A 19,406-nucleotide genomic window follows, 5' to 3' on the forward strand; every position below is an offset into this window, starting at 1 on the left:
TGTTCCCCTTCATTCGAGAAAATTTACAATATGCCTCTCAACACTTAATTAGATCCTAATCTCATAAAATCACTCAAAAACATTAGAATTACATTAATTTGATGCATAGGAAACCCACTTCCTTGAAACACAAGAACCCCTATGTCTACTAAAATACAATGATATTTCTGAGTCGAATGTTCCTGCATTAGACTTCCAAGGTTGAAAACATTCATGATCTCCAGATCATGTGTTCTCATATGTTGTTAGAAAAACCTCCAGGGTCCAAAACCTTATTTTGTAACTACCCAAATGCCTTGCACCTTTGCTGCTATTGTATATCTATTATCTTCTGGTTCATCTTCCTCTCTTCAATCAGTTTCAAATTCTGATTGATCACTCCTCTTGCTGTCATTTTCCTCAATCTGGATTGTTTCATCATCAACTGCCATAATTCTTCAATCTCCATCTCCAACACATCCTTGGGCTGGTACATACTCTGCCATTGCATCTCACTGCACGTTGTCCATTCATATTTAAACTATTGATTACTTTCTTCAGCTTTTTCTACTTCAGCTTCTGCTATTACTCTTGAGATTGCTCCAGGTATTGCTGTAGATATTGCTTCCACCCAAACTTCCTGAATATCCTTGAAGATATCTCCCTCTGCAACATCTAATTTCTGCTCCTTGTCTGCAAATTTACTTTCCAATGATTTAATGTTTTCATTCCATGGGCTAAGTACTATCATGGAATCTTCCTTTTCCTCCTTCATTTGACTATTCTCCTGTGCCAAATATTTTTTTGTCTTTGCAGCAGTATCTTCATCACAACTTGCAATAATACACCAATTATCAGAATTAAAAATATAAGGCCTCATTTCCTTTTCCTTCTCTGGAAACATCTCAATTTGATGTTCTACATTTTCCTCTAACTCCTTTGTCATCACATTAATATGCTGATTTAAAGTCTCAAAATAATTCACGAGACTGTCAGCTAGTCTCTCTTCCACACCATCTGCTTCAATGATGTCTTCCTGCTCTTGTCCACTATAGTGAATTTCTTCATTCTCATTCAACTCTGATTTTACAACCTGAACACTTACTCTTTGGTTTTCTAGCCTTTTCTCTAAAATACTTATCTCATGCCATAAATTTTCCATCTCACTTGGGATTTCTCCTAGAATCTTTGTACAATCCTCACTATCTTCTTCTTTGTCACAAGTATAATTTCTTGGTGACACTACTTCTTCATTCTCGATCAGAATAAAATTACGATCCTCCATCTTGGTGATAGTTTTAGATGTTTGTCCATCACTCTTCCTTTGGACATTTAAGAAAATCAATTTCTCTTTGTCCTTACCAATAACAAATTCCTTATCACAAGACATAATTGTCTCATATATACTGAAGATATTTCCTTCACTAAGCAAGGAATTTATGAACTCCTTCTATTGTAATAACTCAACTTGATCTTCATTTGAAAGATAGTCATCAGCATACTTTGCTTGGAAACTTTCAGCTTCACTTAAGACAGTTCCATAGGATGGTTTGTCTTCTGCAATACCTGCATTCACACACAACTTGTTAGTTCTAAAACCACAAAACCTCATGATCTCACTTGATGATTCAATCATCAAGTCCTCATGATGTTCCAAGTCCTCTGCATGACTCAGAAATATTTCGATGGTCTTCTCTTCAATCTCCTCAATTCCTTTTCATGGTTGCTTGATATCCTTCCCTACTTCTTCTTGCTTTTGGCCATCATCATGAGTCAAACTTCCTCTACTTCCAGTCCTAGAAATATGCTAAAAAGTAAAACTTTTCCCCAACTATGTATGGGCATTTACATGAGACCTATCTATCTCATCTTCTTTCAAAAAAGAATTGAGATTATGCCTATCTTCTTCCTCCTTTATGACAATATCAGAAAATTGTCTTTCTTCACATGTTTCACCTACAACCATAGACAAATTGTCAGATTTAAAATTATGCGACCCTTTGGTCTCTCTTGAAGTTTCAGTCTTCAATTCTTCCTCCAAATACTCATTTATTCTAAGTAATTCTTCCTTCAATCAAGCATTCATCATTTTCTCTTTCCTCTTCTATAGTTTATGCCACCTTATCTTTCTTCTCATAAGAAAACCACACCTATGGTCTTTCTCATTCCTCTGTAATAGTTCCATCAGTACTTCATGATGGACTATTATCTCAACCTTCTACCTCTCATATTCTTCATCATTCATTTGTCTCCATATGCCATTTGCTTTGGCATCTTCTTTCTTCACTTTGTGGCTTTTCTCTGAACCTCTAAAATGACTATCAATAGTTATTTTCTCATCTCACTCTATGAGTTCCTCACCCACTATGAGATACACAAGTCTCTGCAACAGTAAGTCCTCCCTGATGCATGATACCTCACTAAGCTTCTCTCCTCTAAGCTCAGTCTTTTGGCATCTCTTTGGTTCTCTCCTTTCGAACCATATGAGCACTCCATGCTCTAGGCTTCAACTCATCTGCACTTTTGAGAACACAACTGTCATCTTGTATTTCAAACCCAAATGAAATACTAGGTTCTGGCCACTCTCTCTCAGAAACCCTTACCGACTTCCTTCATCACTGCTCTTCAGGCTATGATCTTCTTGCTGAGATGCTTCACTAATTACTGTTACCTGCATATCAATGATATTTAAAACAAAGATCATTCCAAGCTTTCAAAAGCTTGCTGCTGCCAAATTTCTATGGCCACTTTAAAATTCTTCTGCTCAGCTTCCTTCTGAGAACACTCTTGTCCTCTCTGTCCAACCTTCAGTCAGATTCTTTGGGTTCACTTCCACTTTTTCCCAGTCTTTCACTCACTATACAAATTTCCTTGTCTGTTTACTTCTATCAATCTTTACTCTGTCTTTAACCTGCAAAACTCAAACCAGAGTTAAATAAAACAATACCTGTATGATTTCACAAGCAGTCTCCATCCACTCTTCACATTCGAGTGAATCTCCATTTTCCTCAAGAAAACAAACATCATTGTGCTTTCTTTATGCTTCTACAATCTCTTCTTAAGAGTATCACTTACTCTCATCTTATGTCATGCCTTCTACTTATCATATTCAAATAACCTGATCTCCTCTTTCTTTCGCAATCACACTTGCATTCTGCACAATTCTTCTTTAATTAAAAAGAGCTTTGACCATGCTCTGATACCAAATGATGCAGCCTTAGCCACAAATATCCACAACATGCATAAAAATGCATGTCATATTCATGTCCCAGGAATTTCAATAATATACTTAGGAAAAACTCTCTTAAATCAAGGTTTAATGTTATTAATTAAATGCTTAAGCGAAAACGTTTGATTTAGCTATCCAAGGTTTAAACCTTACTAAACCTTTGAGCGGAAACTATATGACCCTTCAATATCTTTGGTTAGCTCTTATTACCCGCACATATTAACCATAATATATTTATTCCGCTTTATTTCTATTATAATTCTTTTATAATAGAAATTACACATAAATCATTTAACCCTTCTTTACTTTACCATTCTACCGATTCACACGACTTTGAAAATTTATTGATGCTCAACCTATGCTTCAAATCTGCACCGTTGATTTCTTCCCTCAGATCCAATGGCTATCGCGTCGTCCTCTCATCAACTAACCCAGACAATCTCTACCGTTAATCTTCTCCATCCAATCCAACGGTTGTCGCATCACCCGCTCAACTTTTATACGGCCAAATATCCACCATAGATCAATCCTGCCTGATCCAATGGATATCGCGCAATCTCGCACTCCACCTAGCATGACTGATAAAATTTTGGAAGCATCCAAGAAAATTTGTTTTGTTGTGCTATGTGACGGCTCCACGTTTTATTGCATAAAATTTTCAAATACCACTTATAGCCTTTAGACCGTGTGAGATACCACTTCCGCCTTTGTAAAATTGCCCACGTGCTCAAATCAAAACCTTTAAGGAAGACGCTTAACCAAAGGTTTTGCACTTAATCTCAGTATAAACCCTTAATGCTAACATGTAGTTTACTCTCCATCACTCCTCTTTTGTCGTTGTTATCCGTCGATCTGGCCAACCCGACGATTTCCGTGCTTTGTTGTTTGATACTTTCTATGTCTTTGATCTTCTGTTTGACTTCTTCCTAAGCTTAATTACAGTCCATCATTGGAACTGTTTAACCTCCAATTTTCTATGTACGTTGTCTTTGCACTCTGTCCTTCTCGATTTTGTTTGCACACACATATCTTATGAAAAAACACTTCGTTTATAAATAATTACAATTTAATCACATATGTACTCAACACATGTTTGAAATCGAATTTCTATATTCTTAAACAAGTACTTACAGAGTTTCTTCTCTCAAGCCCAATTTCCAATATCAATGGCCTTTGTTTCCCTATCTTCCCATAGGCTTACAATCAAAATCTGTCTAATCGTTGACTCTCTAACTAACTAACTAACTAAGTCTCTCTATGCCTTTTAGGCTTACATTTATACAAAAGGTTCTATAACCCATTTCGGTTCAAATCCTTAATAATTTCAACTAAACCCTAAGAATCATCTCAATCCCATAAATCGTGAACTAATTCCTAATTTAAGATCTACAATTAATTTCCAAATATATCAATCCCTATGAACTCTCAACTATCTTGATTCTCTCATGTTCCCCTTCATTCGAGAACATTGACAATATGCCTCTCAACACTTAATTATATCCTATTCTCATAAAATCACTCAAAAACATTAGAATTACATTAATTTGATGCATAGGAAACCAACTTCCTTGAAACACAAGACCCCCTATGTCTACTAAAATACAATGATATTTCTGAACTAAATGCTTCTGCATCACACCCAAACTCATGTAACTCAAAATGATCAACATTAACATATGTCGCCAAAGTGTCCTTTTGAGCTCTATGTTTATATTAATTACCAAGTAAATATATTCAAACTTCCAACCTATTCATTATTTCAAACCTATTCATAGTCTGTGTGAATCCACATGGTTGGCCTAATATGCACACTTTCAATGGATAGGATTTGGGTTCCAAATCCAACGATGGTAAATCTCTTATGGTTCCAAACGAAATGTAAAATCCTTATGATGACTCCATTAGAGAAATTTTGAGGTTTGAAATGGGAATCCTAAGGAATATTATAAAATAATAGTGGAAACAATAAAAAGATATTAGATTACCTCATCAGGTCTTGGAGGGAAAAAACAAAAATTGACTTTTTCAACTTGTATTTTCACCTTATCTCCGTACGATTTTACAGAAATTTTGAACAAGAGAACTTGTTGGATGAAAATTTTATTTTTTCATCCAAGGAGTACCCATGTTTCATACTTTTGATAGTCCCTACTACACGAAATATGTCAAATACATGAAAAAACGTGATTGCAATCATGTTTTCTCGTGTATTTCACATTTTTCATGTGGTAGGGTCCATAGAAAGTATGCAACATGGGTACTCCTTGGATGGAAAATTAAATTATGCATGCAACAAGTACTCTCGCTCAAAAGCTGGGTGAAATTGTAGGGAGATAAGTTGAAAAAGTAAAAAAAAAAAAAAAAAATTGCTTTATCCTTTTACCTTTTGACTAAAAAATGGTGAATCATCCCCCATGGTTGACATCATCATATTAAATCCTACCGGCTCTTATAAAGTTGATTTTTGTTGCACATTTTTGTTTTGACACCCATTTTTTACCTTAAATTTTCTCCAATGGATTTGGTCATTTGGGCTTTCAGCTGTAGTGACTAGAGCATCACTCCACCTTGTGACACACTTAAGTTCTCTATTAACATTTTGTGAGTTAAATCTTACAGGTGTTTCTTTAAGCATACCAGGATCTGTATGCTTTCACTCCATGAGGCTTCCTGGTCAACACCTTATCGCATTTGAGTAACTTTACTATATATAGCTTAGATTATATTTCATATTGTGAGATTATCTATTGTTACTATGAATTTCGGCTCATTTTTCTAGTTTCTTTCACACCATAAATTACAGATGTACCAAGTTCAATTCCCACTACTTGAATTTACTTTCTCACGGGGTGTCTCAACAACAAGGATTAGGATTGCACTCCACCATGGTAAATTTTACATATGATATTCCCTGGTGTTTGGATAATTTTAATGTTTATTACTTGTAAGGCTTGCTCTTAACTTATACTCTCTACTATGTAGATAGTGCCGCACCTTGAATTGAATAGCCTATGCAAGGGTATGATTAATCCCTTGCATTGTTCAAGGGTAATCTTCAACCTTACCAAAACCATTTGGTTTGTGGATAAATTCAAGTTATTTCTCCTTGGTTGGTACTTTCGAAACTCTTGATCTATCAACATTTCTTCTATGAAACATATTTAACTTACAATTTATGGCTTTCTCTTCAAAATTATTACATGCAAAACAATAACCATAAAATAGTGTAGGATACTTGACTTTTTGCTGCCATGATTGAGGACTGAAATTTGAGGATCTTGCTTGCTTCACTTGCTGATTTTTTGCTTATTTGATTTAAGGTTCATTATTTTTCACATTCTTGTTAGTTTCTGCAATATTTGCTTTTATCTTCCTTTCCTTTCAAAGCATATGTATAACTGGTACTTCCTTGATATTTGACATTTTGTGGAGGATGCTTGAACCCCAATGCAGTTTTTTCCTCTAGCGACCTTTGCATTTTGAGAATATTTTGCAAGGTTTCAGATCCGTTCTGACTTAAACATGCTTTAGTTTCTTCTTTTGATAGATTGACTCTTAATGCAACAATTTCTTGCTCAAGTTTTTGACATTATTGTCCTTTAGTTTGCGTATTTTTTCCTTCAGTAGCTTTTTTTATTTCTAGCCTTGATTATCTAATCAAGTGCAGTAATGAGCTCACCTTGAGAATCAATCTTTTATCCTCAAGATTAGATTCATCTGTATACTCAAAAGCCATAAGAACACATTCATTGTGCTCTTCTTCTTCTTTAGATGAATATTTTTCACTACTTTCTTCTGAGGTGCAACTTTCTTCTTTGGAGTAGTATCTCCTTCTGTTTTGGGATTTACCTTTTCAAAATTTCTGATTTTTGTCCTTGCTCTTCATCTCCTTTTTCTTCTCCTCCTTTTCACTTCTTTTATGTGGACACTTTGCAGTGAAACGCCCAACTTCTCCACATTCAAAACACTTGAATGGAATCCTTCCTTTTTACTTTCCAGAACCTCTCTTTAATTTATTGGAAAATTGAGAAACTTCTTCATCAGATTCACTGCTAGAATACTCTTCCTCTTCCTTGATTTTCTTTAGAAGTTTCTCGAGATTTTTGGTAATATCATTGAAATTCTTGGAGGCCTAGAATGCAGCCTCACTAGACTCAAATTTATCTTCTACAATGCACATATCATAAGTTGTAAGAATTCCAAACAACTTCTTCATAGTAAGAGTGCTCAATTCAGACATCTCCTCAATCACAAAGACCTTGGGGTTAAATCTTTCTAGTAAAGACCTCAAGATTTTCTGAGTAATGATCTCATCTTCAATGTTTTCATCTATGCTCTTGATTATGTTTGTCGTTGTTTCAACTCTTTGAAAATACTCTATAATAGTTTCATATTCCTTCATTTTCAAGCACTCGAACCTCATCTTATAAGTTTGGAGCTTTTCTTTCTTCACCTTTTTATCACCTTCATATATATTCTCAAGTTTGTCCCAAACATCTTTGGTTGATTTACAATGCATGACTTTAATCATCTCATTTTCGTTAAGTGTTGCAATAATAGCATTTATGGCTTTGGTATTGTTTTGAAACCTATTCTTTTCATTAGTGTCTGATGGAAAAAAATCAAGAACAATATACCCTGACACCACAGTGGAAAAAACATCAACAATGAGATGTCGTTCCATTTTCATCTTCCATAGATTATAGTTCTCACCACAAAAAATAGGAACCTTCACATCATCACCCGACATTGTCCCTTCTCAAACTTTCCTTTCAGCACTCAAGCTATAGAAAAGGAGCCAACTCTGATACTAATTATTAGACAAAAGTGATACTAAGACGGGGGGGGGTGTCGGCGGGCGGGGTGAATCAATATTATGAAAAAGTTAACAATTAATTATGAAAATAAAACTTATTCAGAATTTTGCTTTAGAAAGATATAACAAGATCATGCACATCCAAAACATGAACAATAATCACATGTAGACACTTGGATTTTAGGTGGAAAACCCTGCAAAGGAAAAAAAGCATCAAAATATTTTTTGCTTCTTCTTATTATCAATTGCTTTAATATATTCTTATTTACATTACATCATCTAACCACCACAAGTAATGGATCACCCACCCCTTCACTGAAATGATAAATGTTGACCACAACTAACTTGGATCACCCATTCTTACAATAGACAATCAACATGCACTTAGCTTGATGCCCCTTGATGAGCACCAATATTGCAACAAGAATGCTGCAACTCCTGGGGCTACCAACTTTACTTTATCAACCCCGGGTTCATACAAACTTGGAGGTGACAGTGCTATATACACAAGCAGATGTGATGGGTCCACTCTTTGTCACTACTAAGTTGGTGATAAACCGCTATGGTTTCTCAAACCAACCTTCTATTGATTTAGACGAAGCTTGATTACCAATGAGGAAAAGGGGAATTTGCGCTAGTTGAAATCTTGTCTACTATAGTAAGGAAAGCCTAAAATAAAATGCCTAAACACACCATTCCTCTAACTAACTTCTAGGAGGATTTTCTTCAAAAGAATGCTAAATTAGCATGTGTGTAATCCTATTGTCCTAGGCATGCAATATGAAATAACCAAACACCCTACCGTTGTGCATGTAAATGAACACAATAACTCTTTTTTCCTTTTTGTCTTTTTTGTGTGAAAATGTGAATGCTAAATCCTCTTGGTGTTGTGGCAGGTGGTTAGAGATGGTGGTGAAAGGTCAGGTGACTTGGGAGACAAGTAGGGGTCTTCTCCTATCTTCGTAGATGTTTTTTTTCACAATTCTACCTCAAAACAGGCCACTATAGGTCGTCCTGTAGGATGTCCTAGTGCTTCCTACATGATATCCTAATGCTCCTATGGGATCCCCTGTATTCCTACAGGATCGAGACGAGAGCAATAAGAGTGATTTGAAAGGTAGTGTAGGGCTTAGGGAAGGTGAATGGTGGGAGGAATAAGGCAAGGGAGTGCCTAGGACTCCTTCAGAGATCAAAACAGAGTTTGTAAGATGGCTGGATTTGCTCAACAACCCTAGAATATTGTTCTTATGGAATGATGAATTGGGTGAGGGACTTAGTGACTTTTGATGATCATGGATGGATGAGGTTAGGTTAGGGTTTCTCGTCATGAGATCGCCCTACATTGTTGAAACACATTCACTGCATCAATCACTGGCATTTATCCATGAATCATATCAAACAAGAAAGATTTTCAATCAACTAAAGAAAACATAATTTCATTATCTAGTTTCCTAGTTCATGCATGGAAACACTTGCAGAATAATGTGAAACACTATGAAATATAATACAAGGTTGAAGATACCAGAAATGACAATTAAATCCTATTCTTGAAAATTGAAAAGATGCTGGCCTAAGCAGCAGAAAACCCTCAATTCCATAAGAAACCAAAATTCTGTCTTTTTGGGGCTTCATAGGAGTTCTTTCCTCAAACCATGGTCCCTAAAGGGAGGAGTAAGGCCAAAGCTACCTACTATTAGCTTTTTGGTATTCTTTTATCTTTCTAAGCTACTGCTAAATAAATGCACAAATGGAAGCAAACTAATCAAATCCACAACTTCTTGCAATGAAATAATGTTAAAACCAATTCAACCATTAATCTATGAAATCAACTAAGCATACAAATACAAGACGAGCAGCCTTTGTTGCTAGGGTTGGGCCCTAACATAAGATCTTCAGCCCTCTGAGTCAACTTGTTGAAAAATGGCAACAAGAAATGTTAAAAATAGCAGTTTGGGTACCAGTGCTGGATTGAGCAATAGGGAATGAAAAATGGAAGTGCTAAAACTAGCATTCTATTTTTAGTAATTCAGGATGGATTCCTAATTTTAGTTAGTCCCTGGAATAAAATAGGAAGTAAAATTCGCAGCAGTTTGGAATATTAATTAATTAATTCTCCATGAGTTAATTAGTTAAGGAAAAACAAACTTGAAGTCTTTGTGAGGACATGCAATTATTTCTCCACTAATTGGGGAATGTCTCCTTCATTTGCTCCACTTATTGAGGAATTAAGGATGAGTTCTATATTGAGAGGATCAGTTGACTTAGTTTAACTTAGTCAAGTTTAGTTATATTAATTTAACAAGTTGTTAAATTAATGAGATATAGTTTGTTGATGCTTGCATGCATGTGACAACTATTATTTCCAGATAACTGTGTAGGCACTCATGGATAACTTATGCATGTCAGTTTTGTCAGAGACCCAATTGAGATCAGATGTGGGACAGTATACTATCAGATGCTAGGATATTTCTAGTAAGTATTCCTTGCATGGGGAAGGAAGCTTCTTCCTTCTATGACTACATAGTTGGACCTGATGTGACAACAGGTATGATCAGGCCAATTTACATGTGTTTTGTAATTGGACGCCAATCAAAACTGTGCAAGGAAATAGGAGCTTGGACCTGAGGTACAGCCTTTATATACAGGGCTAGGTAGTCCACGAGCTACATCATCAGAGTACAGAGAGAGCAGGATAGCTTTTGAGCCGATTCTTTTTGTATGTTGTTGAGGATTTCCACTTGATTGATAATACAATGTTGGGGTTTTATGCTAGTGCTTTCCCAGTGATATATTATGTGTTATGTGTGATTTATTTCTTCTTATCAATTATATGTGTTCATGCTTGATGTTGTTCATGGTTGATTAAGCTTCTGCAAAGTTTATGGTAGATGTAGATCTAGCATTGTGCTTTAGTACATTGCATATATCAGTTTGATCTACAGGTGAAATTTTTACATGATATCAGTGAGCTAGCTGATTTTCAAAGAAAATTCTACATGGTATCAGAGCGAAGTTTTGTAGAAAAATTTCTACATGGTATCGGAGCAAAGGTGATCAAAGGAGAGAACAGTATACTGAGAGGAGATTTCAAAGTTTTGAGTTTTGGGCTGAGAGTTTGTAGAGAAGATCTGAAAATTTCTGTACAAAATTTTCAGAATAATTAGCAGATTTGGATTCCTTGCGGAAAAAGACCCAAATTCAAAAAAAAAAAAATTGGTTGAATCAGAGTTCGGATGAGGGAGATATCGCTGGTTTAAAATCAACTCTTTTTTTAAAAAAATTCATGATGGCCGGAAAGTGGAAATAGATTGTTGTGCTAGCCAAGAACTTGTATGCACTTGAGGTAAAAGATGCATGCAAAGCCTTAGAGAGCAAGGCAAAGGTTAGATACTTGGTGCTTAAGAGGGAGAGTAAATTACCTCTCAACATGCAGCACTAGAAGAAGTCTCAGACAATTGTGGAGGAGCCACAATTGGTGAAGCAGCTTCAAGAGGTTGTGGAGCACCTATAACTAGAGAAGCTGAGAGGAGACCGAGTGGAGGCATCCACTCATGCAGAGACCTCCAGTAGGGGGAAATTTCGAGCCAGGTGGGTAGAGGGATCACATGCATCCATACCTCCAGGTAGGAGGTGGAGCGATGTGGAGTGATCATCCCAAAAAGGCTGGAATAGGGGCAGGATTTTTGAGGTACCCAACCTCTTTGATTCGACTTTGCTACAAGAGCCCTGATGAGGAGTAGCAGGACTGACTGATTGGGTAGAGACGGATGCGGATGGAGCGGCAGAGAGAGCTACAATGCAGGAGTCCCAGGACTGTGTAGAGCTAGCAGGACAAATGCGAGAGGCACAGGAGTGTTGCACCAATGCAAGATGGCACAGAGAGGTGTGCAACGGTGAGAGATGCATGGAGTGTTGCAGCAACTCAGAGGTTAGAGAGGAAGCACTTGTCAGCAGCAGATAGAGCTTCAACATCAGAATATGTTTCTAGCCCAGCAGAGAGGTCAGTGGGGATTTTTTTTGTTCTAAGAGTTGCTGTAACAACCACACTTGATAGATGTGTTGCATGCAGAACATTCTAGAGGTACAGGATTGGGTTCATGTTGAAGCATTTCTTGTTGAGAGGGAGTGTTGAAAAATGGCAACAAGAAATGCTAAAAATATAAGTGCTAAAAATAGCAGTTTGGGTACTAGTGCTAGATTGAGCAATAGGGAATGAAAAATGGAAGTGCTAAAAATAACATTATGTTTTTAGCAGTTCAAGATGGATTCCTAATTTTAGTTAGTCCTTGGACAAAAATAGGAAGTAAAATTCGAATTTGGTCTTACCAGCAGTTTGGAATATTAGTTAATTAATTCTCCATGAGTTAATTAGTTAAGGAAAACCAAACTTGAAGTCTTTGTGAGAACATGCAATTATTTCTCCACTAATTGGGGAATGTGTCCTTGATTTGCTCCACTGGTTGAGGAATTAAGGATGAGTTCTATATTGAGAGGATCAATTGACTTAGTTTAACTTAGTCAAGTTCAGTTAGATTAATTTAACAAGTTGTTAAATTAATGAGATATAGTTTGTTGATGCTTGCATGCATGTGACAACTATTATTTTCATATAACTGTGTATTCACTCATGGATAACTGATGCATGTCAGTTCTATCGAAGACCTAGTTGAGATCAGATGTGGGACAGTGTACTATCATATGCTAGGATATTTCCTTGCATGGGGAAGGAAGCTTCTTCCTTCTATGACTGCATAGTTGTACCTGAGGTGATAGCAGGTATGATCAGGCCAATTTACATGTGTTTTGTAATTGGACCCCAATCAAAATTGCGCAAAGAAATAGGAGCTTGGACCTGAGGTGCAACCTTTATATACAGGGCTAGGTAGTCCATGAGATACATCATCAGAGTACAGAGACAGCAGGTTAGCTTTTCAGCTGATTCTTTTTGTATGTTGTTGAGGATTTCCACTTGATTGATAATACAATGTTGGGGTTTTATGCTGGTGCTTTCCCCAATGATATATTCTCTGTTGTGTGTTATTGATTCCTTCTTATCAGTTATATGTGTTCATGCTTGATGTTGCTCATGGTTGATTAAGCTTCCACAAAGTTTATGGTAGATGTAGATCTAGTATTATACTTTAGTACATTGCATATACCAGTTTGATCTACAGGTGAAATCTCTACATGATATCAGTGAGCTAGCTGATTTGTAGAGAAAATTCTACACAACTTAGTGTTGGATCAAGGAAATTCTCATTCTCATTATCATATCAGAAAAATTACATAACAATGTCTTCCAAAAGTCTTGAACTCGAAAATTCTTAGTGCTCTTACATAAAAAAAATTCTAAATCATAATGAGGCTCTAGGCCTCCTTATTTATACAATTGAAGTCTCCAATGACTTCCTTAAGTCTAGGGAGACTTAGCTCCAAAATTCAAGATGAACTGGCTCTTTAACTATCACTGGCTCGACTGCCTTTTGAACTTCATGACTTGGCTACTTGCAACTCCAAGCTAGTGTGATTTGATGGAGTAATATTTGAATGAGTGAGGATTAAATGAGGAGGATCTATCTCCTACAATCTCTCCTCGTTGTCTCATTTGAGTTTTTGTGATTAATTAGCCAAAATTGCCATGATTTTCTCTCAAAAACCCGCAATCAATGCACATTAGTCCACTAGACATAACATCTTACTTTTTCTCATCTCATTAAGAAAAATATGATTAAAATATGTAAGGAATTATGAGAAGAGTTGATTTAAATAAGCTTGGAGGTGTATTAAGGTCCATATAGTTACCCAATGATGAGGCTCATCACCCCCCTACTGGAAGTGTTGCTCATCCTCTGAGCAACTCAATCTATATCCATGTCCTTCATTGCTCTAGTGGCCTCCCTGACATCCCATGCTTATGTTGTAGTTTCCTCTTCCTGTGAATAAAACCCTGCCTTTCTCTCTATTCTTCCCATTGGTTTCTTTCTTCCTCTTCCTTCCTTCCTTCCAACATTCCTAAGAGCAGTGGTGGACTGAGTCTCAAGCCAATCCAATTGACTTTGAGTCTTTGTAGAGTTTGCTTGTACATTGGTGTTCTATTTAGTGCCTCTCTCATTCTCTGATTTTCAGGCTATAAGGCAAGGTGTTCCATCTCCTTTGGCAAGCTTGCATGTTGTCATCTCCTAACAACCTGGACATGTCTTCAAAGTGTGTGAAGGCTTGCTCTTGGGCATCAAGGTACCTAGGTGCAAGCTTATGATCATTTCCAATCAGGTTGTGGGTGTTGATGACAACCATTGGGTTAGATTGCTCAACTCTTATCATGAGGGGTTATGTCTCTTCTCTTTCCATTACCTTATTCATCTCTACAACTCTTGCCTCCTCATGATTCATCCATGATGCTAAGGCCATCAATTGCAAGTCCCCTAGTTTTGAATTTGGGTCCCACACATTCAAATCTGTCAAGGCCAAGTTGTGTAGGTAAAACTCAGACATTTTAGCTCTATCCTCCAAGGTGCTTTGATCACAGAGATCAATGAATTGTTTATAGTCTTGGAAGGGCATAGTGCCTCTTTGTGCTAAAGTTTTAATTTTGAACTGTAGCCACTGCTCCTTAAGATACAAGGTATAAGACTTTACTAGCATCCTACACTGGATTACCTCTAAGGATAAACTGGCCATAGATGCCAATTGGATTTACCTTTCTTATATCTGCCCCCTTAGCCATGCATTCTCTGCTTCTGAATAAGCTTTCATCATTTCCTCTCTGTCCCTTATGCTTCTCAGTTCTCTGTCCATCTCCTTTACTTTCTCCTCCATGTGGCCCACATCCTCCACTCCTTTGGACTTGGCAATTTACATCCACCTGTGTGTTCTTGCCCTTTATTTCTCAAGCTCAAAGAATAAGGGGATGGAAAATTTTTGTGGGATGAACTTGCCCCCTTCAATGAACTTGTAGTAAGGGTCGAGGTTTGGTGGAGGACTAGGTTCTCTTAGCAATGGGTCTTCCTTCTTTGTTTCTTGCTGAGTGATACCTTCTTGGTCCATTTTCTAAGTTTCCTATGGGTTTAGCAGAGTTTCCTGTAGGATGGCCTATGCTTCATGTAGGTCCTTTTGTGTCTCCTGTAGGAGACCTTTACACTTTGATGAGGCAAACTTGGTGATAGGCCTCCTAACATAAGTGATTGGAGATTTGGGAGAGGCTTGTCCTGATGATCCCTCTCCCCAATTTTTCTCAAGAGGAGCTACCTTTCCTTGCTGCTTTGGTGAGTCTTCAATGATAATAGGAATTTTGGTGGGTGTTTGAGGTCTTCCTTACTTAATTCTTGTGATTTTTCTTGTCCTAAAGTATAATGGGGTTTGTCTCTGCCTTTTCCTCTTTTTCTTGTCCTAGATCAAATCTGTTTCGTTGTCATGTCCTAAAAATATCACTATAAAACAAGCATAATTCAAATAGATGAAAGGTCTCATTTTCCTTTCAATAGTGTAGTATTTAAAATTACTCAAAGGTAAATTTTTGAAATCCATAATCATCCATGTCATAATGCTTTGAACTATTTAGAGTTTACTAAAAAAACCTTGGAGATATTTGCTCCCAATTACATTCAATGAATTTTAGATTTTAGTTTTTTTGGTTTTGATATAGATTAAGTGTGGGAAATGTTACTTATGCTAGAGTCTAAAGTTAGGAAGTGTGAGTTGTGCATGTGTGAGCTAATATTGGCATATCTATTCTTAGACATTATGAATCAACCAGTTATCGTATTTTAGTCATGTAGTTTCAATCAATTGAACCAATGCAAATTACTAAGCAACAACTCATATTTGATTGTGTTATTGAGTTGTTATCTCCTCTTGTGGGTTAAATTTGAGGGTATTTACCTCTATTTGACTATTTTAAAATCTTACCTAAATTTTTTAAATTGCCAATTTGATAAGTGACTTAAAATTTTGTTGTTTGTTTGTGTAATTTGAAATATATTTATAGAAAACAAAAGAAGTTAGTGATTATATTGGTTGAGAGTCCAAAGTATGTACTATGCAACACCCATAATACTAAGACTTTAAGATAAGACATCAAAGTAAGCATAGAGTCCTCCATAGTGATCCTTGAACTTATTTGAAAAATTGAGTCTCAATCTTGGGACACATCATGTGATTATACATCATACACACTTAAAGCATGAATGTTGATGGGCAAAACTTAAAGACTTAGACTTACATGACATGCCCTCACATATGGGTCATTCTTGCTCTATCTAAAACCATCATTATTTTTTCTTGTTTATGTAAGTGAAATAATTATTTTTTATTTGATTTTGAAAATTTTATATAGTTTCTTTAATATTAACCCAATGGTGACAAATATCATTTTTTATAAAAACCAATTTTTATAAAATAAATTTTGATTAGAAAAAATCTACTTTCAAAATAAAAAATTAACAAAAATAATAATATAATAAATATATGAATATGAAACTATTTTTAATCTCCAAGATAAATATATGAATCTCAAACGGCTTATAATAAGGGTTTTGCATAAATCTATTTTCGTTATTGAAGATCGATCTAATAATGCGGAAAAAAAAAATGTAAACTAACCTTTCATTAAAATATTTCACAGATAAGAGTATACATCAATTTTATACACTCCCTGCTCTGGGTATATGTCGCCACATCATCCCCGTCATGTCACTTCATTGCGCACAAAGTCATAAGACGGCCAGGACAAGACGACTTCGAAGGCATTTTCTGACTATATACGATGATTCCATTCCAAATTTCAATTCAATTGTTTCCTCCATTATCGTACGAGTAATTCGATATCAAATACAAAGAGGATACAGGATCATTCAGCGCGTAGATTCCGCGGAGACTGAAATTCCCATCCGATAATGATTCCAATTTGATGTACGAGTGATTCGACATCAAATAGAAATACGGCAGTAGCGCCCAGCAATTAAAAAACAAATCTGGTACTTTAGTATCTAGAGTTTTGGTGTTTGAAATATTTGCAAAAAGTCTCATTTTTTTAAGACTGAAATTTCAATCTCATAATAATTTCATTTAATAATAATAAAAGAGACTATAATTGAACGCCTAGTGGTAGGAGGCCATATTTTAGATTAGAAACTAATGAAATTTTTTGTTGAGAAGAAATTTCAAGTTTGGAATTTTGGTGTCTTGTATATTTTTAACGGTGATAAATCAATTTCTACTCTTAAAAACAATTGAAACAATCAAATAATTCCATTTCTACTTAAAAAAATTACTTGGGAACGAAATTGTCTGACTCTGTAGACAACGCCATAACTGAAATCCTTTACAAAAACAATTGAAACACTCAAATAATTCCATTTCTACATAAAAAATTACTTGGGAACGAAATTGTCTGACTCTGTAGACAACGCCATAACTGAAATCCTTCACAATGCATCTGCACTGTGTAAATTTAGACCGTTAGTTTTATGAAGAAATATTATGACTGGATCGATTATGTTTCTTATGGGATTTATCTACGGCCGTCGATCCCAAACTCGCTTGTATCAACTGTGGGCTTCCTTTTCTTAAATCGAATTCATGAATCCATTCTACTTGTTGTGTGTTATCGAAGAAATCTATCAGGCATCGCTTAAATTGTGTGAGGATTGAATTTCCAATTTGGTGATGATAAGATAGACTATAATTGAAATCTTTCAACCAAATATTAACAATGTGTAAATTAAAGCATTACATTTCTTAAGAAATATTATGAAATCCATTACGTTTCTTATGGGATCTATCTATGGCCTGCCAACACTAACTCGCTTGTATTGCATCCCTTCCATTCCTCCTCGGATTCGGACAGCAGCAAGCCGAGCAATGGTGGGCTTCCCTTCTGTAAATGAAGTTCATGAATCCAGTCCACCTGTTGTATGTTATTGAATAAATATTCCCTTCCTTCATCGGCAGCATCGGTAAAACTGTCAACACCCTGCATACTGCTTTGATCAAAATACACAACTTCAAATTCATTTGTCCCCACCTCCAATGTAGCTGGTTCCCTGTAAAACTCTTCTGATACAGAATCTGATGGGCACGAGAGCACATTACAGTCAGGAGAAGATAGACCGTTCAAGCTCAATAGATTGTCAGGCAATCCTGCAAAATAATCGGAATGTGGGGATCTCTCAGACGCTATACTGGACAAGCAAAAGGTGCAGGTTCTGGCATTTGTTTCAACCAGCTTATCAGCCGCTGCAAATGCAATGCTGTCCGAATAATCGACTATGATGAAGTCGTTCACTAGTCGGTCGCAACATGACTTGGTAGAATTCATAGTTTTTATAACATTACATGATTTAAGGGCTCTATCTGGACTAAGATAACTGCAGCTATGACCGTAAGATCCTTTTAATCTTTCTATTTCCGGCTTTCTCACCACCGGTTTTATTCTTGTGGGAATGGTTTTCAACACAGGACTTTTTGGGCGAGGAGATTTTGACACCGTCTTCGGATTTTCATTTTTCCTACTGTTGTGGTGAGATAGTGTCACTGATAGCATCTTCTTGTTCAGATGACTGTTCCAGTAGTTCTTGATTTCATTGTCTGTTCGCCCAGGCAGTCGTCCTGCTATCAGCGACCACCTGCATGCACACAAAAATAACATACATCCAACATATATCGCATGAACTTCTTACTACGACATTAATAATTCCTAACTCCAATATGGGGACTGGATGAATTCTGTCGAGTGAATAAATGTTAAGTCAATCTCAACTTACCGGTTGCCAAGGAGACGATGCAAGCGAATAATGAGGTCCTCCTCATCGAGGGAAATGTTTCCGCGTTTAATGTCGGGACGAAGATAGTTGAGCCAACGTAGTCTGCAACTCTTTCCACACCGCATAAGTCCTGCAAAACAAATTCTCTCCACTAATTTATTTAGCTTCCCAATAAACATTTGTATCTGTATTGATACATTACTACTTTCAGAGATTTGCGGAGATTCACCTGCTTTTTTGGGGAGATTTGTCCATCCACCATCGCCATGAATTCGAATGTACTCGGACAAAATCACATCCTCCTTGGAAGTCCACGCCCCGCGGTTGAGCCCTTCTTTCGAGCAGCAAGGAGATCTACCCATCTTGGATACTCTTCGTCAGTAACTCAACGGCTGATGATATTTTCTTGCTGCGCACAGACCTTGTTTTTATCCTTTGCAAACGTTGAGTATATATAGGAAAAATTTGATTATCTCTTTTCAAATTAGTTACTGTGTAAATATTTGGTTAGTGATGAAAAACATGTGACCTCAAGAATATTGATGCAGATTTTCAATGGTCGAAATTTAAGGGCTATCAAATTGTATTTAACCATGTTCCTGATGTCCGCTCAGAAAGTGGG

At 36.4% G+C, this 19,406-nt stretch overlaps 1 protein-coding gene across 1 annotated transcript; it reads right to left on the bottom strand.

The window, feature by feature from the left end:
• Window positions 1-520: 520 nt before the first annotated feature.
• LOC149265242 (uncharacterized) lies at window positions 521-19,190 on the bottom strand. The gene is made up of 8 exons (XM_089402361.1): window positions 19,014-19,190; window positions 18,785-18,914; window positions 18,284-18,646; window positions 17,825-18,193; window positions 17,397-17,457; window positions 2,879-2,890; window positions 2,583-2,650; window positions 521-812 (listed from the first exon to the last, which is right to left on the bottom strand). The coding sequence occupies exons 1-8, from the start codon at window positions 19,144-19,146 to the stop codon at window positions 521-523; spliced, it is 1,428 nt and encodes a 475-aa protein (XP_089258487.1). The 5' UTR covers window positions 19,147-19,190.
• Between the last annotated feature and the right edge of the window lie 216 nt (window positions 19,191-19,406).

This window comes from Pinus tabuliformis, chromosome 6 (genome assembly GCF_031772625.1).
Source record: "Pinus tabuliformis cultivar Carrire ecotype Pingquan chromosome 6, CPIR1, whole genome shotgun sequence".
Classification (NCBI taxonomy): Eukaryota; Viridiplantae; Streptophyta; class Pinopsida; order Pinales; family Pinaceae; genus Pinus; species Pinus tabuliformis.